Genomic DNA, 27171 nt, shown 5'->3' with positions numbered 1-27171 from the left:
GCCATAGGGTAAGCTTTCTTATAGTGAGACTGCCTGATATGAAAAAGTACATCACACATCTAATTTTACTGCAACATGGTGAACTGGCATTCATAACCATACATGCCTTATAATGGGAACCATGCTATGATGAAAGGTCTTGTAGTAGTGGTGGGCTATATTTGTAATTTGCATCCATACATTTGCTTTAGGTTCTGGATACCGAAATAAGATGAATCCTAAGATATCCTTTTTGCTTCAGATAAATCTGTCCTGTAATTACAGTTGCCCGTGTGAAATTCTATTTTTCTAACCTTGACATATACCTGTTTATAGTGCAGTTAATATGGTTCTATTATAATGTAATTTATCTAGTAGTGAGAACTATAGATTGAATGGTATTATGTAATCTTGCTAATGAGAACTATGCATTAAATGGTATAAATGTAATCTAACTTGTGAGAACTATATATTAACTGTTGTAATGTAATCTAAATAGTGAAAACTATGCATTAACTGTTATAATGTAATCTAACTCAATAGAGAGTACTGTGCATTAATTGTTATAATGTAATCCAGTGTGAGAACTATGCATTAAATTGTATAATATTTTCTAACTAGTGAGAAATATGCATTAACTGTTATAATGTAATCTAACTTGAGAGAACTATGAATTAACTGTTATAATGTAATTGAAATAGTGAAAACTATGCATTAACTGTTATAATGTAATCTAACTAGAGAGTACTGTGCATTAACTGTTATAATGTAATCCAATGTGAGAACTATGCATTAAATTGTATAATATTTTCTAACTAGTGAGAAATATGCATTAACTGTTCTAATGTATTCTAACTAAAGAGTACTGTGCATTAACTGTTATAATGTAATCCAATGTGAGAACTATGCATTAAATTGTATAATATTTTCTAACTAGTGAGAAATATGCATTAACTGTTATAATGTAATCTAACTTGAGAGAACTATGCATTAACTGTTATAATGTAATCGAAATAGTGAAAACTATGCATTAACTGTTATAATGTAATTGAAATAGAGAGTACTGTGCATTAACTGTTATAATATAATCCAATGTGAGAACTATGCATTAAATTGTATAATATTTTCTAAATAGTGAGAAATATGCATTAACTGTTCTAATGTAATCTAACTTGAGAGAACTATGCATTAAATTGTATAATGTAATTTATATAGTGAGAACTATGCAGTAACTGTTATAATGTAATCTAACTAGTGAGAACTGTGCATTAAATGTTGATTGTATAATTAAGCTGGCATAATCTGGTTGAAAAAATTATTAGTCATAAAGTCTGCTAAGTTTCCTTTAATTTCATTGCTGTATAAAGCATCACCAATCCAAAATGTTGAATGTTCCTAGGATGTGTAAAAAAAATGGACAATAAGTTTACTTGTTTTGACATGGATGGAGATCAGCATCAAAGATTTATATTTGAAATGTCTGCCTTGTTTCCCCCTAACACTTATTGATCTTACAGATAAGATGGATTGAAACAATTTCACAAACATTCATCTGCGACTTTCTTACATCTACACACCACCTATACATGTTTGATTGATATAAAGGTATTACAATTTATTAGTTCCTGACCAAAAGCATGTAAGATTTTATTATCTAGAAAATGATAATTGTCAATGAGATTTCTATTTTATGTTAGGCTTGGAGAGTTCAGATGTTAAGTAAATCATATATCCAGCAGGTAAACCTGATCAAAGATTTCAAAACTTAATTTTTTTAATTTTTAGCTTTTAGTTATGTTTTCCTATTTCTAGATGGTTCTGAATTTATGTTATTTAGTAGATTTTGTTCAACTCGGGTGATTGGAGTTTTTTTGGTGACCAGTGAACTTATTAGAAATGCAAAAACTATAACATTTTGGTAGAGAGCTCTGGCAACATACCTTTTAGTTACCATATATGCTTGTGTGTAAGTTGAGTCCAGATGCAGATAGCACAGACTTAGATCTGCCATCACATAATGCAGCCAGCAGATCTGGGTCTATGCAGCTTGTTAGGAATAAGCAGTAGGACAAAAAACCTTGACCTTGATATGCCATAGCTTCAGGGTCTGTGTAATGTGCAGTTGAACTGAGCTTACAAGCAAGTATATACAGTAAAGTCCAGGTAGGGACAGTCTATTCATGAACAGACTATTTTGGCAGAGATTCCCTACTGCATTAAGAAGAAATTTCTGAACATAGGAGGGATTAATCGATGAAGTAAAAGTCGGGCTTGAAAGTTTAATTAAGTTAATGCATTCAGTCGATTTTTCATCATGATAATTTAGAAATTAGATAAAATCCAATTTAATGATTCTAGAATAGACCCTGAAGGAGCTTCATGCTATTAATAGAATTTAAGCAAGGTTAAAATTATCTGAGGCATTGTCAGGTAGATCTTACTTATTTTTCTTTTCTGTATCTTTGATAGCTTAGAAAGGTAAATGGTTTTTTCAGTTATGAATTATGCTTCATTTAAGCTAGCATTGCTGTATTTAGGCAGACTTTATTTTTTCCATGAATCTGTCCAATGTCCTTCATGTCCATGCTTTGGCTCTTATTCTAATTCATATGTTTTGTACCACCAAAGTTAATTTTAAGATGATGGTGTGTCTCTCACCAAAATTGGTTTACTTTGATCTGCTTGATGGTTTTTTTTCTTTAAGTTAATTAAAAAATGTGTCCCTCTTATAATTCCAATGGCATTTTTTTTAGCTGTTGAAATTCAGGGTGCATGTTATAACGATGTGTCATGCACCAAAAACTGGGTCACAAATACCTACTTTCTAGGATTTATTGAAATATGCTTATGAATCATGCTTGGATCTAGGAAATGTTACTGTCTTAGGATGAAGTAGTGTTCATTACCAAAAGTGAGTTTCTCTGATCTATATTCCATGGCTTATTCAGGAGTACTTAAAGATTGTATTGAGTCTGCAATTCATGTATATTTGAATTTATTGTTACCAAAATTGCATTGTGGCTACATCTTGCAGTGAACATCACACACACCAACTGGATCACTTTGACCCGCTTTCCAGGTTTATTCACCATTGCTTTAAAGAAAGAAAAAAAAATTATTCATGCCACAGAAAATGCTGCCTTGCAAGCTGTTGCCACTATAAATCTTTTTACAAAATGTTGCAATGATACATGTAATGATGATGAATATTGTTATTATTATTACAGTGTGACCCTGCTATAGCATGCTCCATTATAACACAAATTCAGATATAACACAGTCATGGTGAGGCTTCTGAAATTTTATATACATATATTTTTCTTGTACAGACCAAAAAAATTCTTTCTTAAAAGTATTAAAAAACATCAAAAGTTTATTATTGTTTTGGAGAAGAGATTGCGCATGAATAATACAAGACGATCGGGGTGTGGCTTCTGAAATTATATATATATTTTTCTTGTACATGAAAAACGGTTTTTTCTTCTTAAAAGTACGAAAAATAACATGTAAAAAGTTTATTCTGGGATCACATAGGGCTTCGTCAATGTTGCAAACTGCAACTTTTTTTCCGTATTGCCGTAAAAAATATACCAATGGCAATTTTTTTTATTGGCGACATTGTTGGCTGTATAAACTTGTATATACAACCATTGGTTTGGAGTGGAGAAATTCAGAGGCCCCATGAAAGGAAGCTGCAACTTGATATGAAATGCACTGAAATTTATCTGTTGGTACATAAACAATTTCTTTGTCCATATTGACAAGCCATCTACAGTACTGTAACAAGATAACCAGTTGGGAATTTCGGATTAACAACAGAACACTTTTGACGATGATATAGATACAATGTTTAATAATGGATGACTTGAATGAGCAACCAACCATGAAAATGTGCATATGTATATAATCCAAATATTGGATTTGATTAACATAAGAATGCACAGACTTAATGATGAAAAAGACAAATAAATTAATTTAGCAAATATAAAGACAAGGGGTGAATGGTTCACAACGATTTGACAATGAAATGATGGATATAGTTTACTCAGATGTAAAAATTTTACTCGCGTAGTAAAATGCATTCACTCAGGCAGTGAAATTATGGTGATAAAAAAGAGGGACAGATATACAACTTATCTTTACAGTCCCGAAAGATACACTGGTTTTATGAACCCCAAAATTAGCCCACGGCTAACAAATGACATGTACGGAGATACACTCCATCATCAGTACACTGTTTCAGCTCCACAGCTGCTACAATTCAGCTTTACAGCTGCTACAGACTCCGAACACTCTGAACTCTTCGAAACACTCCGAACACTCCGAACATAAGACCCTCCGGACATTAGACACTCCAGACATTCTGGGCATTAGACACTTTGGTCACTTCAAACACAGACACTCTGGTCAATCCAGACACAAACACGGAGAGAGACACTCTGGTCACTCCAGACACAGACATTCTGGTCACAGACAGAGACACTCCGGTCACAGACAGTAGACATTCCAGACACCCCAGACATTAGACAGTAGACATTCCGGACACCCCAGACATTATACCCTCCAGACACTCTGGTCACAGACACTAGACAGCAGAAAATATATCCAATACTGTGTACCTAACATGGCACGGGTATAATAACATAATGACGTTATACACGGTAAGTTATGTAGATTACATTGTCAGCACAATAATTACAAAATGACAGGTTCAAAAATAAACCTAATCGTGCTCAGTAAGAATCCTACTATAGTAAACAGTTCTTAAAAATAATGTAGCTTTACATTACTGATATTAATCCCTTGCTAAATCGAAAATGAGAATAGAAATATGTGCATTATACTGCGTAAACTAAAGCTACATAGCAAACATACAAAAATAAACGTAATACAGTAGTTATAACTTATAGAGTAGAAATTAATAAACTTACATACCTGTACAGCTGAAGATGTGCAAGTCCTTGAAGCAGACTGCCTGCTGACAAGACTATTTCGTATCGTAAAGAAATGTACATACAGTGAGGTATTTATACACAGGCAGTCTGTGCAATGTAGGCATTCGGTTCATTCCATCGAGAGCAGTTCGCACGTGCGGCATGGGATGAACCGAACTCACTATTTCGAAATACGACCCAAGATACATAAATCACCTCGGGTATCATTGTACACAAAAAATGAAACCTGAGTACATGTATTCAGTAAATAAAAGAGTTTAATTCTGTGACAAGTACATTGTTATATCATAATCTGCTTATGTTGACATCAAGCATGAGTACTGTATGTTACGAGATATCAGTTTTTTTGTTGTTGACATTTCTGTTAGCGGAGATCAACCAGACGAGGCATTATCTCGTAATCTATCTTTCATTGGATTTTGGGCTGCTCGCTAGCAGTTAATATATTTACACAGACTGACATTTTTATGTGGATGGTAAGTAAAATTCCTCTTCTTTTCACTCAGAATTAAATCCTTCAGAACACTCACATTTTCTATAGTAATCCCAGTCATCAGATCAGAGCACCTGCGTCTCTGTAGACAGTTAACCACTGACACTCCACTACCACAAATTTAAATTTAAAAAAACAACAACAAAAAATAATTTTTTTTACTTGTTGATCTATTTAATAGGCATGGAGGAACAGCAACTACTATCGACCAAAGAATAGTCAATTTCCTTTTTAAAAGTGTACGCAGATAAAATAGTTTGCTGAAATTTCAAAGACGAGATTACCTTTGAAGCACCGATTGTTATGAAAACGTACTAAGCAAATGGAAAAAAAATCACTCTCAATTATGCAGTACAATTATTTGATGTTGTTGCCACAATAAGAAACGGGCATTTGTTTAGTTCTCCAAAGCTGTCCTTTAGTGGTGACTTCAATAATGCATGCACCCTTCATCAAGTAAAGTCAACTACAGTCTTCAATAAAAACAAAGAACTTTTCTTCAGAGGAAGTCAGTCCCAAACTTAAATAAAAGCAATGGAATCTGATGCCATGAATGTTTCATTTTTGCATGGAAAAAGTTTATGCTTATGAATGCTACCAATGGCAGCTTAAAATGCAAACTAAAGTAAATGTGCTTCATCATTTGTTATGCGATTGTGCTTTGTTTTTCCACTGAATCAGACCTATATGACCTGTGACAGAATTATTGAATATTTTAAATCTCTGTGTGTGCATATGTTTGATGGAATTACTTGTATTGTAGATTCAATGTATGTGATGAGGTTCACAGGTGAGTACAAGGTGTTGATACTCAATTCATGCTATATATTAGACATGTATATATAAACAGTATTCATGTATATGTACCAATTCAGGGTTCTCTAAGTAAAGTAAAATATTATATATGCCTTCTCTGTTTTCACTACAGGTGTATTTCACATTTAATTTGCATCGATTTAAGATGGTAACTGTGCTAGTTAAGCACATATTTTACTGGATGCATGTTTTTGGGTACATGCATCATTTTCTTCAGCTGCTTATAACACGGTTCGGTCTATAACACAGTTGGGTTCTATGGCTCCCAATTACCATGTTGTAGCTGGGTCACACTGTATTATTAAATGATCATAGTTTTAAAGCTTCATGAAAAAGAAACATAATCCATGCTTGTGTGATGCCTAGTAGCTATCATTTTTAGTGCTGTTATTTTCGTGCAAATCTTCAGTAGCAGCAATTGCAGTTAGGTACTATGGATGAATTTAAGAGAGGTGGCTGAGTGATCGTTTATTGGGTCTTAAAATTAGTTTTGTACAAACCATAATATCTGTTGAAAATTTGTACCCCATGAAAACTAGTGAACTCATTTTATATATGTGCAGTCACCAACTCTATTACCTGGTGTTCATGACATCTCACATTTTTGACATAAAGAGTGAAAATGCCAGTAAGTGAGTGCCAGCTAGTGAGTGGTTTCCATTGCTGAGTATGGAATCTGTAAAGGGGCACATTGATGTAAAATGTAAAATTGATAGCTAGTGAGTGTCTTCCATTGCTAATGATGCATTCTGCAAAGGGGTATATTGACATAATGCATAAAATTGCCAGCTAGTGAGTGTTTTCCATGGCTGATTATGGAATCTGTAAAGGGGCATATTTATATAAGTATAAAATTGCCAGCTAGTGAGTGTTTTCCATGGCTGATTATGGAATCTGTAAATGGGCATATTTATATAAGTATAAAATTGCCAGCTAGTGAGTGTTTTCCATGGCTGATTATGGAATCTGTAAAGGGGCATATTTATATAAGTATAAAATTGCCAGCTAGTGAGTGTTTTCCATGGCTGATTATGGAATCTGTAAAGAGGCATATTTATATAAGTATAAAATTGCCAGCTAGTGAGTGTTTTCCATGGCTGATTATGGAATCTGTAAAGAGGCATATTTATATAAGTATAAAATTGCCAGCTAGTGAGTGTTTTCCATGGCTGATTATGGAATCTGTAAAGGGGTACATTGACATAAAGCCTAAATTTGCCAGCTTGTGATTTTCCATTTGTGACATAGAGAAGCTAGTTATACATAAAATATACTATTTTATTTTCGTTGTGATGATTCTGTCACTTATCTCAAATAATAATGTTCAGCAAATTGTTCTTTAGGATTATTGGGATTTGTTTGAAATGTTCTGAATATTTGGTCTGAACATTTTTCTAATTGAAACCTGTAAAAACATTTAATTCAACTGATAGACAAAATGGTGTTCTATTAAATTATATGCAGCTGCTGGACACTTGCAGATATATATGTGTGATGTAACATGGGTAGGTGATGTAAAAAATGTAGAAGAAGAACAATTCTGTTAAGGGGCAAAGAGTGACTAAAATCCTTTGCTGCTATGAAGGGAACAATTTATGAAAATGCACAGTGGAAGATATTTCTGTTATTACATTGGCTGTTTTAAATATATTTAAGAATCATTTGAAACTGAAAGGTTTATACAAGATGAGGGCTTCATTTGTTGACAGCTGACCAAACACAGATTAGGGTTGAAATTGCAAAACAGCTACTCACCAAATACGAAAAGAGTGACCAGAGACATTGAATGAGATCGTCGGGGGCAATGAAACATGGATTTACTTTTTTTGAACCCATCTCTAGTGATTAAAGATAAATTTGAATGTTAGAAAATGTGCAGACACTGCAAATTGCCTAATGTCTGACTGTCAACACACCAGCACATACATCTCTTGTTGTGACAGACTTCCCACAAAGTATTGCATTCAAACATTGTCACATTATCCATACAGCCCTGATTGAGCTTCACATAAGTTTTTTTCTGAATCACATTTCAAAAGATTCCAGTGTACAAGATACCAAAAAGTGAATACAAAATGGCATTTAATAATTGGATAATCTGACTGAAAAAGTGTATTGAAGTTCATGGAGAGTATTTTGAGGAGATGCAATGATGTACATTTTACTAATAAAGGACCTGTATGTACAGTGCACTAATAAAGGACTTGGAAGTACACTTCACTAATAAAGGACTTGGCTGTAGACTTCACTAATAAAGGACTTGGAAGTACACTTCACTAATAAAGGACTTGGCTGTAGACTTCACTAATAAAGGACTTTGATGTACACTTCACTAGTAAAGGACTTGGATGTACACTTCACTAATAAAGGACTTTGATGTACACTTCACTAATAAAGGACTTAGATGTACACTTCACTAATAAAGGACTTGGATGTACACTTCACTAATAAAGGACTTGGATGTACACTTCACTAATAAAGGACTTGGATGTACACTTCACTAATAAAGGACTTTGATGTACACTTCACTAATAAAGGACTTGGAAGTACACTTCACTAATAAAGGACTTGGATGTACACTTCACTAATAAAGGACTTTGATGTACACTTCACTAATAAAGAACTTAGATGTACACTTCACTAATAAAGGACTTTGATGTACACTTCACTAATAAAGGACGTGGATGTACACTTCACTAATAAAGGACTTGGATGTACACTTCACTAATAAAGGACTTGGATGTACACTTCACTAATAAAAGACTTGGATGTACACTTCACTAATAAAGGACTTTGATGTACACTTCACTAATAAAGGACTTGGATGTACACTTCACTAATAAAGGACTTTGATGTACACTTCACTAATAAAGGACTTGGAAGTACACTTCACTGATAAAGGACTTGGACGTACATTTCACTAATAAAGGACTTGGAAGTACACTTCACTGATAAAGGACTTGGACGTACATTTCACTAATAAAGAACTTAGATGTACACTTCACTAATAAAGGACTTTGATGTACACTTCACTAATAAAGGACTTTGATGTACACTTCACTAATAAAGGACTTGGAAGTACACTTCACTGATAAAGGACTTGGATGTACATTTCACTAATAAAGGGCTTGGATATACAGCGTACAAATATTAAGAATGTTTTAAAATCTTCTTGTATAGTAGGAGTTTTAATACACTTTAACAGTACTTTTAAAACAGTTGCCTGGAAATTAAAGTTACAGATCAGGCAATTCTTTGTCATAAAAATTGTGCATTCCTCTGGCACACTCAGTGTTACACATATTAACAAATGGCATTCCTTAGGTATATACTTGGTTTTTATTAGAAAGGTGCCACTGTTCATGATGTTAATGTTTTTCTAATGATATATTACAGTATATACTTATGGTAGATGACAATTATTTTTCAAAAAGGTGATGGCTTTAGAATTTTTTTATAAACATATACTGTGAATTAACTATATTTCTATTTGATTGCAATTTTTGGGGATTTCTTGGTTATTGTGAACTTTAAAAGACCTATTGAAGTTCTAGTCATCGCTGAAATCAATATGAGGGGCCCCGAGTGGCCGAGTGGTCTAAAGCACACTCCTTTATGGATCATTGCCATCTCACCTCTGTCTGCATGGGTTCAAGTCTAGGATTCGGCCCATGTGGGTATGTGAGAAAGCTTGCCAGTAGCTTCTCGTGGGTCGTGGGTCAGTGGTTCTTCCTGGGTTTTTTCCGGGTTCTTCCTCCACCAGTGATACTGACCGCCATGCATAGCCTATCGTGTGCTGAAAAATGGTGTTAAACCCCACAACAGCAACAACAACTGAAATCAATATGACCCCCTCACAAGTCAGATTTAAGTACTAGTGAAAATGTCATTTTTCACAACAACACCAAAATAGGTTCTCATAAAAATGAATGAATTCACAGTATTAGCTTAATTTGCTTTTTATTGTAATGAGGAAGGGGAAGTTGTACAGTAATGTAATAAAATTTAAACATCGGTAGAGGGACAAATAATTTTGCATTATAGGTCTAACAATTTACAAATTATTGTTTAATAGGTTAAGGACTACACCAGAAACTTCAAATATAAATGATCTTCATTTTATTATCACATTTTTATATGCCCACTGAAAGGCAGAATATATATGATATAATGTCCATCTGTCTGTCTCTATGTACATGCATCCATCTGTACATGCATCCATCTACCCTTTATGCATATGCATAATTTTAATATTACACCATCTACCTTTGTGGATGGCTTGAACTTGGGGAAAGGAAGAGGTTTATTTATTTTTGGTTAGAATTTCTGAAGTTGAGGTCATTGTGATTGAAATTGTTTCTGCAAAATAACTTTATTTTTACATCATAGACCTGAACTCAACTTTCTAGATGACTTGTTTTTGAGGGAAGAATGAAGTCTGTTAATTTTGGAGTAAAAAGGTCAAAGGTCAAGGTTATAGTGGCAGTGGGAAGAAAATTAGTTTAGTAACTATAGCAGTACTTTAGTTCTACATTACAAATCTGTACTAAACTTCATGGATAACTTGCACTTGGAGTAAATAATAACATTGTTGAATTTGGGGTCTAAAGATCAAAGGTCAACATCTCTATTGCTGAAAAATCAAGAACGATTTATATACAAAACTTTCATTTTGATCATGTACATTCATCAGAATTTGTGAAAGGTTGGGTTGGAAAGAAGCCTATTGAGTTAGGATCACAAGTCAAGGTCACTGGCTGAAGAAAGATTAGTGGTGAATGACTTACACTTAAGGTAGCAGAGTAGCATATTGATTTGGGAGTCAATATGTGAAAGGTCATGGTTATTATGACTGAGAGAAAAATGGGTTTTGCAAAACAGAGCAAGTGAGTAAATAGCCATGTTTGAAGTATTATATGTCGTTTACCTTTATGTTATTATATATATACAACTGTATATATATATATATATATATATATATATATATATATATATATATATATTACACAATTCAAACATCCTTATGTTTAAATTTTATATTGTTTTTCATAATGATTACATTTATTTCAGTGGTTCATGCTCTGAAAATTTGCTGCAATTTAGTTGTACATTTTGCAAATGTTGCCTTTAGTTGGCACCATATAGCCACTATTGTGCTGAGGTGCTTATACACTACTACATTTTCAATGTACAGCAAAGCATGGTGATTGTAAACAAATCTCTGTTTGTAGAATATTTCATAAGGCAACAGAGCTTAAATCTTATGAATATTACTATCTGTCGAGGCATGCTTATTAAAGCAGGTTTTATAGAAAATATTTCCCAATTAGTACAGAAATTATTATTCCTTTCTTTTGGAAAGTCAAATTGCAATAGTCATTATTTTTGACAAGACTAGAGAAACCCTGCTGTAACGCACTGTAAAAAATATAATTCTGGTAGAATACTATCATTGTAGCAGCTCCCTGATTTTTACAACCCATTCACTAATTTCTCCCAACTGAGTTATGAACTACTGCAAGGTTTTATTGCAGAAGTAAATGAATTTGATTTGTTTAGCTGGTAATTTTTGATCTAATCTTGATGGCACCATCAAGAATAATGCTAATAATTCTTATCGATGTTTGTCATCACTGCAATATGTAGATTGTTGTTCGATCAGTGACAAACAATGGCCTACCAAAGGCTACTCAGTAGACTGACATACACAGCCTTGCACCAAACAATGCACTTGTTGAAATACGTTTATCACCCAAACTGATAAATTAATTTAGCCACCTTATAGGTAATTGCAATTCATTAACATTAATCCCACAGCAAACAGTTGTTGAAACTATTTGGCACTGCTTTATTTATGATTGTTAAACGAAATCTGCTGCATGTGTTGTCATCCAAAGGTCATATGATAAATCAGCTGGTGCCTGAAATTCAGTTTGTCTACAATAAACTTCATCCTCAGGACTACTCTGTAATTAGTGTGATTAGATATTGTTTTGCATTAGTACATAACAGATCTCCAGAAAATTTGCTGACTGTTGTCAGACATTTGTTGGGAACAATTTCAGTCATCAGTGTTTCCTATATGTTTACCCACCCCCACCCCTATTTCATATTGCATCTTAAAGTTAACTCGGTCATAATAAATATATCCCCACATTAGTCTTAATATTTTGATTCATGTGTCTTTATGATGTCTTTCATGCAAGTTTGTGAGTCACATGTTTTTACTCATATGCTTAAAATCTGACATGTTTCTTAAAACGTCAGAAATGTAGACAACATTTTCAAAAGAGTTTTACACAGGTCACATGTCATTTCAGAAAATATTCCTCTTAACTTTTTTGATGGAATTACTATTATGGATATATTGAGATTGGCTGGTGGCTTAGATTTTGATGAAATGTTTCATGAACAACATCAGCTTATCTGATTCAAATCACAGTGATAAATTTAGGTGTCCATTGATGCTAAATAGCATTTGGGAATGTACTCCAATGATACGTATTCTACACAAGGTCCATTAACATCATTTTAAGGATACAGCTGTTAATGTATGTTTAAGTTTTCTTCCATGTTTTCAGTCCAAGATGGCACTTGAGGAGCAGCTAAATGAGCATGACGAGGAGGTCAACAGGGCAAAGAAAGTTACAAAGCGAAAAGATGAGGAAATCCGCAGGATTAATGAGGAACTTAGAGAACTGCAACAGGTGATGTTGATTCCCACTGAATAAGTCAATTTATTTTTGACAGACTGCTACATTTACTCCTGCTTTAAAATAAAATTAACTTTGGATACAAATTTATGTAAGATTTGTGCTTTTGTGCAAGTTTTTGGCAAAATCTTATTTTCTTATTTGTATTCTGATAAAATCATACAAGTTCACCAGTTTATCTAAAATCCCATCTTAACCTGGTAAAATTCTTGAATTTGGATGTTGCCTTGAAAACTCAGAATTAAAAAGGTTGGTTTTATCCATACAAAGTTGAAGTTTTCAAATATCTCCTTGAAGTTTTCCAGAAACTTTTGAATTTACGTGAAAGGTTACAAAACTTTAAAACTGAACAAAATATATCTGTTAAAAATGTTTATTTCCATATTGTTGAAAAATAATGAATAGAAAATAAATGGGATAAATTTGGATCAAAGGGTGCACAACTGCAGTAGCTAATTAAAGTAACATATGGAGAAGATTCAGTTGTCAGTAGACACACTACTTCCTGAAAACTCAGAAATCCTTGAAAACTCCTTTGAAATTCACGAAAACTCCTTGAAAAGTATTATTAAGGGTTGTATGAACCCATGAAGGATTGTAATTATAGTGCTGATCAGATAACACTTTTATACATTTCGACTTTTTCATCCATAACCTTGCCTAATACTTAAACAGGTTTTAATAAATTAATAGTTTAACCATGGTTTGCCTTAAAATCTGTCTGTTTGGCTGTATTATTTAGTCATTTCCCATTGGAGGTAGGGTGTGTGTGTCCAACTTGTTATTTGTTTGCCAAGTTGGAGAATGGCTTATCATTAGAAAGACAGGCAAGGTTTATCATCAGAAAGACAGGGATAGCTTGTCATCAGAAACATGGGAGAATTGATTATGATCAGCTAGACAGGAGAAGGGATTATCATCAGAAAGATGGAGAGATTATCATCAGAAAGACAGGGAATGTTTATCATCAGAGAAGACAAGGATGGCTAATCATCAGAATGACAGGGGATAATTGATTATCATCAGAAAGACAGGGACGGTTTATCATCAGAAAGACAGGAGAAATTATTATCATCAGAATGATGAGAGAAGGGCTTATCATAAAAAGACAGGGAGGGCTTGTCAGAAAGATATGGGTGAATGGTTTATCATCAGAAAGACGCAGGAGAAGTGATTATCATGAGAGGATCACTGAGTTAGAAATGTTTTTGTGTTATTCTTGTTTTAAATGTGTGTATTTATTGATTATGGAAGGATATAACTGTTTAGTTTTGTGTTATTCTTGTTTGATGTGTTTATGTATTGATTATGGAAGAATAGAAGTCGTATATAGTTAAAAACATAAGAAGTTTGTTTTCAGAATTGTACCTCATGTAAAATAAAGGGCACAAACTTAGCAAACCTTTTGTTAATTTCAATCATTTGCTTTATTATATTCTAGACCAGCGATAATGCTGTAGCAGAACTGGCTTCAGTTAAGGCGTACTATGAGCGTGCATTAGAACAGATAAGTGTGTTAGAGAATCAAAAGCAACTATCTAAACAGCAACAGGATCTGGCAGACCAGGAGAAAAGACGGCTCCATGCAGAGGTGGAAAGACTGAAAGAGGTAGTATGTTATTTACACTTGAATATATTATGTTGATAGGTGCAATTTCCATTTTAATTACAGTATTGATTCTGTTTGTTGTTTTTTTTTTGTGTGTGTGTGTGTGGATGTTTTAATGGCACTTAAAACACGTTATTGGCTATTGCAGGTAGAGGAAATAAGAGCTAAATGCATTTCCCAAGGACACACCAAGACTGTTAACATGGGCTGTCTTAGGTGGTTATTGAACCCGCTGCCCTTGGATTTTGAATCCAACCCTCTGCCAACTGAGCTAACATGCCTCCTCTATTGACTCTGTTGTAATGTGTACCTGACTACAAGCATTGTAGACTCAGATCCTCTGCTGGATAATGTGGCAAGAGATCAGGCTCTGTTTTGATTGGTCTGCTGATGAATTAGGGCGGGATCATCACATTGATAAACCAGTATAAATTGACATTACATGCAGAAATTATAAAAAAAGCAACAAATGCATGAGTGAACAAAATCAACTATGTAGGTCCACATAGGTTTTGGTTTTGATTTTGTTGTTGTTGTAGGGTTTAATGCCATTTTCAGCACAAGATAGGCTTTACATGGCGGCCAGTATTAATGGTGGAGGAAGAACCTGGAAAAACCGCGGAAAGAACCACCGACCCACGAGAAGCTACTGGCAAGCTTTCTCACATAACCACATTAGCCGAATCAAATTATTTCAACAAAAACATCCAGAAAAACAGAATAGCAGACAGAGGTGAGATAGCAGTTATCCGTAATGGTGAGCGCTTTAGACCACTCGGCCACTCGGGGACCCCGTTTTGGTTTTGTAGCTTGTTTATTACCATGTCTGTGGTACAATGATAAATGGGATGTATGAGTGTGATATCTCTTAAATTGGCAGAAATGACAATTTATAGGTAAACATGTTTAAATAGCATTACATATTGTGCACTGAAGAAGTGTATCATGATAAATGTACTGTTAGCAGTGAGCTAGCATTACACCCACCCCTCAACAGCACTAGTCCAGATTGGATTCTATCTTGTTTATTAAGCTTTGGATGCCAAGTGAACACCACAGACCCTCATCTGCCTGTTCATGGTGTAATGGCTGATCTGTATCCACGCTGTTAGCAATATCCATTACACACATAAATATAAAGCTAGTTTGTAGTTACAAGAATTGTACATTGCAGTACAAGCTATAGAGTTTTGCAGGGGCATTCACATAATTTGCCATTTTGTACAGGGCAGGCATTCACATAATTTGCCATTTTCTACAGAGCAGTGTGAGCATTTATGTTTTCATTTGTACTAGCACATCTTGTGCAATCTTCCTCAGATCTGGTGATGTTGCATTATCTGTTGCATGCTAGCATAGTATATTTGCTTATTTTGTAGTTGTAAATAATGTAAGTATTCAATGTTTTGTTTTGTTTAAGGCAACTGACAGTAAGTCAAAAGACCTCAAGAAAGAAAGGGAACAGTTAGAGGAAGCTGTCCTAGACTTAAAGGTAACATGAGTTCACATATTTATATTATCTGCTATTCATGACTTTGTTAAAAGGTGCATTGTAACTTCAGGATCACGTCTTTTATATTATCTGTCATTCATGACTTGGTTAAAAGGTGCATTGTGACTTGACCGCTCCAGTGGCCTAGTGGTTACAGCGTCCGCCTTGGATGCAGGAGGTCGCGGGTTTGAACCCCGGTTGAGTCATACCAATGACTTACAAAAATGGTACTAACAGCTGCCTCACTTGGCGCTCAGCATTAAGAGGTAAGTGTTAGGACTGGTCAGTCTGGTGTCAGGATAATGTGACTGGGCGGGACACCTTGCTACATGTCTGCGGCATGATGCCCCAGCGCTAGACATCACTATAAACTGTTACACTGCAGACATTGTAGCGATATTACTGAAAAATTGTTAAAGCTACATTAAAAATCTAAATCACACTTACACAAACACATGCATTGTGACTTAAGTTTAATTGGTGACATACTGGTAGAAAACTTAGGTCCTTCAGTAATGTTTACAGGAGAATTGGGACAAGAGACTTTATAGGTAGTAATCCAGGGTAGCAAAATTGAGGAGGTAAAAAGATGAAAAAGCACTGTATTTGATTTTTATATTCACCCTGATTTTATGAATCAATATGTAGACACTCTGATAGTATACAGAGTTAGTCCAACATAAGCAATATGTTTATTTTGACACAATTGATTAATATATCCTTTGCAGATGGGATAGATTTGCGATCTTTTGTTTAGTGTTGGTAGGATATTACTTGATCAGACTGAATGCACTCAATTATGAAGACACAATATAATGGAGTGTATTCTGAGCTTTTTTTTAATCACTAAGCCTGTTGGCACATTTTTTAGGGGTATGATACTGTAAATGATCTGATGGTTAAGACAGACTGGGATCAGTTTGTGGTGTATGTACTGTGAATTATTTGATGGTTAAGACTGACTGTCTGGGATCAGTTTGTGTTGTATGTACTGTGAATTATTTGATGTTTGATGGTTAAGACTGACTGTCTGGGATCAGTTTGTGTTGTATGTACTGTGAATTATTTGATGGTTAAGACTGACTGTCTGGGATCAGTTTGTGGTGTATGTACTGTGAATTATTTGATGGTTAAGACTGACTGTCTGGGATCAGTTTGTGTTGTATGTACTGTGAATTATTTGATGTTTGATGGTTAAGACAGACTGTCTGGGATCAGTTTGTGTTGTATGTATTGTGAATTATTTGACAGTTAAGACAGACTGTCTGGGATCAGTTTATGTTGTATGTACTGTGAATTATTTGATGGTTAAGACTGACTGTCTGGGATCAGTTTGTGTTGTATGTACTGTGAATTATTTGATGTTTGATGGTTAAGACAGACTGTCTGGGATCAGTTTGTGTTGTATGTATTGTGAATTATTTGACAGTTAAGACAGACTGTCTGGGATCAGTTTATGTTGTATGTACTGTGAATTATTTGATGGTTAAGACTGACTGTCTGGGATCAGTTTGTGTTGTATGTACTGTGAATTATTTGATGGTTAAGACAGACTGTCTGGGATCAGTTTGTGTTGTATGTACTGTGAATTATTTGATGGTAAAGAAAGACTTTCTGGGATCAGTTTGTGTTGTATGTACTGTGAATTATTTCATGGTTAAGAGACTGTCTGGGATCAGTTTGTGTTGTATGTACTGTGAGTTATTTGATGGTTAAGACAGACTGTCTGGGACCAGTTTTTTGTTGTATGTACTGTGAATTATTTGATGGTTAAGACAGACTGTCTGGGATCAGTTTGCATTGTATATACTGTAAATGATTTGATAATTAAGACCCTTTTTGGTAACATAAGTTTTTGTTTTGTGTATCGTACATATTTTAGTGATTAAGGCTCAGTCTGGTTTATTAAATTTGTGTTGTGTATGCTGCAGGTGTTTCGATGATTAAGACCCAGTCTGGTATCATAAGTCTGTGTTATATGTTGTTCACAAAATACCTATCAAAATTTCGGAATAGCAGGGAATAAAATATATAGTTCATTAAAATTTTATTCACTGTTCAGAGTTGCGATATTCCATGAAATAAACTTTTTTCCACTTTTTAAGGATTGTGGGTTTTACAAATAATTGTGAATACGTTTTCATGATTTTACACATGTTAACTTTATGTTATATATATTTTACAAAATAGTAACACCTTTACATTTTATATTTTTGTTATTTACTTTGTGTTTATTTGGACAGGTATATCTTCCAATATTTTTTTGCAATTCATTTTACAATTTTAGAACTTTACCTTTAATTGGCGGGGCCCCGAGTGGCCGAGTGGTCTAAAGCGCTCTCTGTTATGGATCACTGCCATCTCAGCTCTGTCTGCTTGGGTTCGAGTCTCAGATTCAGCCAAAGTGGGTATGTGAGAAAGCTTGCCAGTAGCTTCTCAGGGGTCAGTGGTTCTTTCCAGGGTTTTCCCGGGTTCTTCCTCCACCAATAATACTGGCCGCCATGTATAGCCTATCGTGTGCTGAAAAATGGCATTAAACCCAATAACAACAACAACAACCTTTAATTGGCACCTTATAGCCACTCTTGTGCTGAGGTGCTATAAATTGCTTTTGTTGTTGTTGTTGTAGTGTTTAACGCCATTTTTCAGCACACGATAGGCTATACATGGCGGCCAGTATTAATGGTGGAGGAAGAACCCTGAAAAACCCAGGGAAGAACCACCGACCCACGAGAAGCTACTGGCAGTCTTTCCCATGTACCCACGCTGGCCGAGCCTTGGACTCGAACCCACGCAGACAGAGGTGAGATGGCAGTGATCCGTAACGGAGAGCGCTTTAGGCCACTCGGCCACTCGGGGCCCCTCTACAAATTGCTACTGCATACATCAGTTGCTTGTATATTACAGCTGGATTTTGTTCTTATAGTCTTAAGAATCATTTCATTTTAATATGTATTCAGTACATAAAACAGATCTTACATACAGTATCAAATTTGTAGGTGAGATTGCTTGAGTGATCTCCCTTAGTTATGGCTACCCATATTTCAAATCATGATGGTTGTTTTTCTGGATGTTTTTGTTGAAATAATTTGATTTAAATGTTTATTGTTTTCCTGTTTTCCTGTTTCATTCAGTTTTACTTAAGTAGACTAACAATTTTACTTTACTGTTCATTTTAAAGTCACGAGTAAGTATTTTTAAATTTACTTTTGCTTAAACCAGATAGTTTAGGAAAGCATGAGTGTAATGACTGTAGAAAGATTATAACTGAAGAATTAATGCCATATATCAAGCAGGGATCAAATTGCATCTTGTCATCTTTGTTTATCCCAGAAACCTTAAGAAAATCAGTAACTGTCTTTAAATGTCATTATTTGTCCACCATCTTATCGTAATGTTGACTCTTATCATACCTTCAGAGAGCTGGAGTATACAAGTGAAATTTTCACATCCTGTTTCCTCAAAAAATTTTTATGGCATCAGAGTGAGAGCAAAAATTTAACTAGCAGAAGTCTGAAGTATCCAGTGTTTCCTGTGCCTAATACATCTAGTCAGTCAAAGAAAATTACCAGTGTACAGATGTTAGATATGTATATTCTTAAAAATCAGAAAGCAAAAAAATGTATTTAGAAATTTTCCCATACACATTATTTTTCTTCATGTTCTTTCAATCCTAGATTTGTTAAAATAACTGCCATTTGATATATTCATAGATGAACAGTTTACATGAAAAAGGAAAAGCTTATTTGCTGATCCATAAATTACTTACATTTTGCTTTGAAATGATTAAAATGAGGGTTTTTATGATATGTTGAAAATATAATTATGGACATGAAGAACTAAAATGTAATTTTACAAAATGATAGACCAGTTTAAACTTCAAATGTTTTCACAAAAAAAAAACTTATTTGCAGGATAAAGCAAAATCAACTTTGGAAAATTCAGTATGCATGTTTTTATGCATATGTTCATGACCTGGTTAGATTTTTATTCAGTTATAAAAATATTCCAGATCTGTTTCTCCATTTTTGGGGTGGGGTGGGGTACTTTTTTCTGATTGGACAAGCTTTACACAAAATATGATAATATGCAACAATTTCCTTGTTAAATGATTTACTGGTATGCAAAATATTATCACATGTGACAGTTCCCTTGTTAAATGATTGATACAAAATATTATTGCATGTGACAGTTTCCTTGTTAAATGATTGACACAAAATATTATTGCATGTGACAGTTTCCTTGTTAAATGAGTTATACAAAATATTATCACATGTGACAGTTTCATTGTTAAATGAGTTCTACAAAATATTATCACATATGATTGTATAATATTATCACATGACAGTTTCCTTGTTAAATGAGTTGCTCAAAATATTATCACATATGACAGTTTCCTTGTTAAATGAGCTATACAAAATGTTATCACATATGACAGTTTCCTTGTTAAATGAGCTATACAAAATGTTATCACATGATTGTATAATATTATCACATGACAGTTTCCTTGTTAAATGAGTTACTCAAAATATTATCACATATGACAGGTTCTTTGTTCAGTGATTTATACACAATATGGCGGTTTCCTTGTTAAATGATTTTCTTAAAATTTCAATTCAGTTTTAATTTTAATAACTTTGTATACAAGATATTGGTGTGTTAATTTGGTTGTATATACATGTGTACCATGGTTCAATTGGGTACCATATTACCTGTTCATAAGTTGATTTCAACTGCAAACAGCATAGACTCTGATCTATCATTACATAATCATCTAACATCACTATAAACTGCCACATTGCAGACATCGTAGCGATATGACTGGAAAATTGTTAAAGCTGCGTTAAAAATCCAAATCACATCACATCACACATAATCATCTAAAAGATAAAAGTCTATGTTGTTTGTTCCACTGATTATTCCTAACTAACTGCATAGACCTAGATGTGTTGGTGGATTATGCATTGGCTTATCTGGGATGTGCAGTTTGCAATTGGACTTGTCTTATAAGTGAGTATATATGCTATGTCAAAGAAAATCAGGAATTTAGTTTCCCTTTGTGTAGTAGGGGGTTGTAAAATAAATAAATTTCATTCTTGTCGTGTTTTTTTACTCCAGTTTCTCACATCTGAAGATGAGCAGAATTTTATCTTAGAAAATTAATAAGGAAAAATTAAATAGCTCTCAAAGTTTGAACAAATAAAATCCCCATCTTTGATTAAAAATGATCATTTGAAATTTTTTATTTACACAGTATTAATTAAAGCAGTTTATATGAATTTAAAAGTCCTTCCAATTTCATTGAAAGTTTCTTTATTAATGTGCTTGCTTAGGTCACAGTGTGATTACTATTTTGTCAGTCAGTTTTATAGATGACACTAAAAACTAATAAGTCATTATTTGATTCTTGTCTTTTCACTGATATTAACATTTGATTGCTTTGTTGCTAACCATTTCAATTGGAATTAATTTCTCTGATCATTCCTAATTCATGGAGGTACAGGCACCTGACTTAACTGTTCACAAAATATATTATTTTAGCTTAAAAATAAAAATGTCATTGGAGAGGGTGTTAATTATTTGCCACATTGGTAATTATGGAAGATGTGAATTACAATAATACAGGTATTAATAAGGACTGATAAAGAAATATCAACTTCAGTAGAGGTTTTTGATCCAATAGCTAAGGCAAAAACAAATGTTTGTTTCCTATTGTTCTGGTTTTGAAATTAGGGTAGGAAGGTATTTTTTTTATAAATTTTTTTATAAACATTATATATATTATAATGATTTGTATACATAATGTACTAAGTGCTTCATAGTACTGGCAAAAACTGCTCAGAGTGCACAAATCAGTTTCGGTTTTAATTTTTTGTAAATGTTTTGTTTTTTTCCCATGAGGGAAAACGGTGCTTCAGTTGGCATTGAGAAACAGGGATGGGCCGGCTGGAAACATATTTTGTTTTTGTCCTGACCGACTGGAAACACATATTGTGTTTTTTTACATATGTGTCTGTTTCACTATTGATCTTGCGGATTATGAAAAAGTTTTAACATGGAAAACAGTCATTAATCTTTAGACCGAACTACCTCTTTTTAAGTCTTTATTTTGATTCTAACTTAAAAAATATATTAAATTTGACTTGTTTACACTCTATACTCTGCTGGTCCAGCATTGCAGCATTTGAGAATCTTTTTCAGCCATTGACTATGCACTACTGTGATGTTTCAGTGTTATGTTATACTGAGATGTTTCAATCTTGTGTAATACTGAATGTTACAGTGACGTGCTTTTTGTAGACATATTGGTTGTGCTTGATAAATACCTCTTTATCTCCATGCATTGTATAGAGAGGAAAAGCCAAGTCATATTAGAATTGTACTTTGTACATGGTCCTGTTAATGCTCATGCCTTGAATTTGTCAAACTTTCAATTTGAGACTGATAATTTAACTGAAAATGTGATACAAAATATTACTGATGATGCTTGCATAAAAATTACTTTGCTTTATGTATTTTGCTTTTAAACATTTCTGCAGATTTTGACATTTTGGATGGAGCCATCATTTGTAGCCACATTTACTGTGCTTTGGGTTAAAGTTCGTATATTTTGCTATACATAGTTCTGAAAATTTTAGGTCTGATATTTGACGTCTGAAGATGAAAAACTACTGTTATCATTAATTATTACTTCTTCACTAATGTCAAGGTGAAAATATTTTTTTATTTGATTAATGGTTTAAACAAGTTATCTAGAGGCAAGACTATCAATAGTTACCGGATTTTCTTGTTTTTCTTACATTTTACATTTTTACTAGTTTTAATGTTCACTTCAATTTTCAATAAGTACCCATTCTTTGTGTTTAATTATTTTGATTTCCAATAGGATTTGCATGTATATATTACATTCATTTGACAGAAAGTACAATCCATTTGTGTTACTCTTTACCATTTTGAATATGTAATTCATATGAACATGCACAGGACAGATTGTTCTTGTAACTTTTGCATTTCAGAAAGAATTTTGTTTCTGTGACATTAATATTTTGGTTCATTATCCTTTCATTTATAGAGTGAAATAAGGCAGGTGAGACAAGAAAAAGCTAGATTGGATGACAGAGTCCATGAATATGAGACAGTAAGTATATCTGGTGTGTCTATACTGTACCTTCTGTTGTGTCCCAGTTGCTTTCAGATCTGGTCCTGTTTCACATATGTGTACTTTGTTCAGAAAGATTGTCATTAAGATTGCACAGAAACCACTCAAGGTAGATAAATTAAATTTGCTAGCATATTTGCATGCATATGTAGATGACCTGACTTGATTTTTGGGCTGTTGCAGAAGTTGTTAATTTTTATTTGTTTTTGTGGTTCTTGTTTTGTTTTAAACATTTTTGAACCTTTTGGATTTTTTGAGACACAGACCTTGTTAGCATGATTAAAATAAAACCCGCTTGAGATAAACAAAATAATTTGTTGGTTTGTTTGTATTTATATGTAGACCATTTTGGCAGATTTTGTGAAGCCCTTAGTGGGAAGTGAGATGTTGTTGGCATCATGAACAGTTTGTGATAGTTTGTTTTCATTATTTTTGCTAGAAAGATTATGGATGTTTGTGACATAACCACAATGACATTGTGTATAATGTGACATTGTTTAAAATTTCACTGGGAAACTCCTGTAGGGTAGGCATATCCCACATGGCTTTATCAATGGGCAAACTGTGTCACACCTATATAGGAATACCAGAATTTCCTATCCAACATCAATACTCGTGGTTGATTATTATTTTACACATTACTACATGTAGGTCAGAAGGTGAGGATTTTAAACAAAATATTGCCTAATTGGTACAGTTATAAAAAACACTATAAGGACAGGGCAGCTGTTGGAAATTTATGGCTCTTTAGTAAGAATGTATATGATTTGCTTTTCAGACATTATGGGTGGCATCATTTCAGGGAGGATAACAGTGTTGTGGTATGAGGTATTATAACAGTGTTGTGGTATGAGGCAGGATAAGTATTTTTAAGAAGGGTGTTCCAAATGGGAAATCTCTTTGACATGAGAAAGTTGTCTGTTGTTATACTTTTATTAATACCCATATGTAGCAGTTTACAACATAGAACAATTAGATAACAGTTGTACATAATCCTTGAAACGTGACCAATTGTTTCCAACTAAATAGAATGAACAGGATTAGAATAATTATCCAAAAATATTGACTATGCCATCTTTCCTACTGGACAGGGTTATCCCAAGTTTTACCATGAGCTATTATCTGTCTCACATTTATGTATGCATACATGTGACAAAACCAGGATTTTCAACCAGTACATTTACAAATTTTGATTAGAAAATTGCTAGACCAGTAGATTGTTATCAGGATATATTTTACACTGCAGAACAAGTGCATTTTATTGGCAGAATATGTATTCTCTTCATACTATAATATAACAGCGAGTTCTGAAGATGAATCATACTTTGTTTCATATGGAAAAAGTTAAGTTATAATTAAATAATAAGAGTAAGTATATATTCAGTAACAAGAAAGGAGGAGTTGTTTATCTTATAATTTACTGCAAAGATTTTATTAATATATAATCTATTAGCATTTTTTTGTTTCTTTAACAAGATCACTGTCTGGTGTTCACTGATGATAGTCATTGTGACTTAAGATGCTCTAGTTTTTCTGGTTCATTTTCCCCCTGAATTATTTTGTGTTTTGCAAGGAAGGAGAATGCCATCTCTTTGTCAGCATTAGACTGTTATTATGGGATGACAGCCATATTGTCATAATGAGAAGACAACCATAATCAGTCTGCAATGAAGTTCTAACTTCACTTTTCTTGTTACTGGGTTGCTGACTGCTTTACCTAAATGTGGAGGTTCCTGATTTGGTTTTAAGATGTATTTTGAGCCTTATCATCAGGAGCAGCCTGAATTTCCTCTAACCCTTCCCATTCCATCTGATATATTTTGGCATATATGTTGGAGTGTGGGTTCACAGCCAATTGCCTATAGACAAGTTGGAATTCACCTCCACTGTGTTGAGTCAGCATAGGGTAGCCACTTACTATCAGGTCTAGCAATTCTAAACAACCTTAAACTGAGCCATACCTTCATGAAATCAATAGGAAGATAATTTATCTTCTCAGAAATTGAGAGTATAATATATTCATTATGTCTCTAATAGCATGAAATGGCAAAACAAGACTTCAGCATTGATGACCAGCTTCTCACCATTTACATTGCTAGTCACATGATCTGGCAACTTTCTTGTCCGTGACATCATTGGTCCAGTACTCACATGGTATCTACAGTAAACCCCTTTCCAATGTTGTTGTAGAAAAAAGTTCTTATTTAAAATGTTTAATGAAAATCATAACTCTCAACATATTTATTCCAAGAACAATGACCAGAAACATGTCACTGTCTCACTGAAGTGGACAAAACCAGACTCATCACGCAGATAACACATGTCAGTATGGTTTCACATGAGACAGCAAAAACATCTTTGACACATGCTCTGTGCTTGATAATTCTGACTGTCCAGTTTGCTGTGACAGTGGTTTCTGGTTGTTGTTGTTGGTACGTCGAAGGCTTCATTCTCTTCGTAGCTCAAAATAAAAAAATATGCTGACCATTTTCACCACTGTAAGTAAAGAAAATAAATAAATAATGATTGATTTAAACCTGTTATAAGCAACGAAGGACACATGATATATTTATGCTTTAAGATGTATTTATCCCCACTTTAAAATTTATTATCTTGTTATATATTGTTAATTGATATATTTGAAACTTGACCTTAGTTTATGCCCTTGAAAACTTCTCAGAGTTATGAACTGCAAAAGATGCAAATTTCGCAACACACATTGCAAACTCAGAATCTTCGCTACTTGTCTGCCATGCTTGAACTCTGATATCCAAGCATTGTAGAACTTCCTTTTAATATTTTTTAACCTATAGTTTCTAACACACTTATTGGGAGACAGCACACATTTAAGCATTTTGATATGAAAAAAAGTAAGATCTCTTCCAAAATAATCTTCTTAAAACATCTTGAACCATATGGTAACCATTAAAAAAGAAAGAAAATAAAAATACTTTATTTTGTCTACCTTAGTAATTATTTATGGTTAATCTCTACTAATCTCTTCCATACACTAAAGGTAGGATAGTGCTATCATTCCTCACACATGACCTTTACCCTGACGTATGGACTATTTTGACTTTCTACTGCATAGTGTACACAAAGTAGTAAAAACGTCCTATTGAACATTTTTTCATTGCAGTTAAGATGAATATTATTTGTGACACATTTACAAACTAAAACAAGCAGTGATTGAAGTTACATGTTCCATAAACAGGCCTGTTCAAATTGATTGACCTAGTTAATGTATAGTTCCTTTAGTCCATTATGAGTAAAAGAAGTCATTGTAAAAGTTATTTTCTTAAAATTCTCATTAATATTTTTGAAGGGTAAATCAGTTCAAGATAAGAGTTGAATCAAGGACAATTTCATTTTTTTTGGTTTGTCTCACCTAATCATGGGGGTAAACCTGAATTTTGTTTTTGACCTGAACACTTGTGTATCATTTTGTAAGCTGGCTTTAGAATACAATTCAGACACTCTGTATTACCATTGCTGTTTAAACCTCTGTTCTTTGAGAGCTAAAATGTGATTAAACATCAATGAAAGTTTGTACAGAATTTTTCAGTGTAAACCTAGCATTTTACACTCTTAGGGAAGGAAATTTTCATTGGGTGTTCTGCAATTTGAAATTTACAACAATAGTTACAATAAGCCATTTTTATTTTAGCCATCATGTTTTGCTTAGAAATGTGAGAAAAGGAATCCATCCCTATGCTTCAGTGAAGGTTAGGAAATTTCCAACTTTGGGATAAACATTTTGTGTCCGACATGAGGCTGTGCCAAGTGTGTGATGCAAAATTCTGACTCTTGGTTGGATTTTCCAATCCTACACCTATGCATATGATTCTACCCTAGGCAAAGGTAAGTTTATGCACTTTCTCTGAGGCATCATTGACTTTATGCGATCAAGGCGCAGATTATAAAGCATGAGTTGTAAACATGCAAACTTTTTGGT

The 27171-nt window shown here is 33.7% G+C and overlaps 1 protein-coding gene across 21 annotated transcripts in view; it reads left to right on the top strand.

The window, feature by feature from the left end:
* LOC149801452 (uncharacterized) overlaps positions 1 to 27171 on the top strand; it is a 227224-nt gene that overhangs the window by 63821 nt on the left and 136232 nt on the right. For all 21 annotated transcript variants that reach the window (XM_089955585.1, XM_089955600.1, XM_089955607.1 and 18 more), the window contains exons 10-13: positions 12825 to 12950; positions 14398 to 14565; positions 15986 to 16057; positions 23130 to 23195. In XM_089955585.1, coding sequence (XP_089811711.1) covers positions 12825 to 12950; positions 14398 to 14565; positions 15986 to 16057; positions 23130 to 23195 — 432 coding nt within the window. The remainder of the gene's footprint in view (positions 1 to 12824; positions 12951 to 14397; positions 14566 to 15985; positions 16058 to 23129; positions 23196 to 27171) is intronic.

This window comes from Sinohyriopsis cumingii, chromosome 4 (genome assembly GCF_028554795.1).
Source record: "Sinohyriopsis cumingii isolate HCF-2022 chromosome 4, ASM2855479v2, whole genome shotgun sequence".
Taxonomy (NCBI): Eukaryota; Metazoa; Mollusca; class Bivalvia; order Unionida; family Unionidae; genus Sinohyriopsis; species Sinohyriopsis cumingii.
Note: the sequence above shows the minus strand (reverse complement) of the source record. Positions and strands in the feature narration are given on the sequence as shown.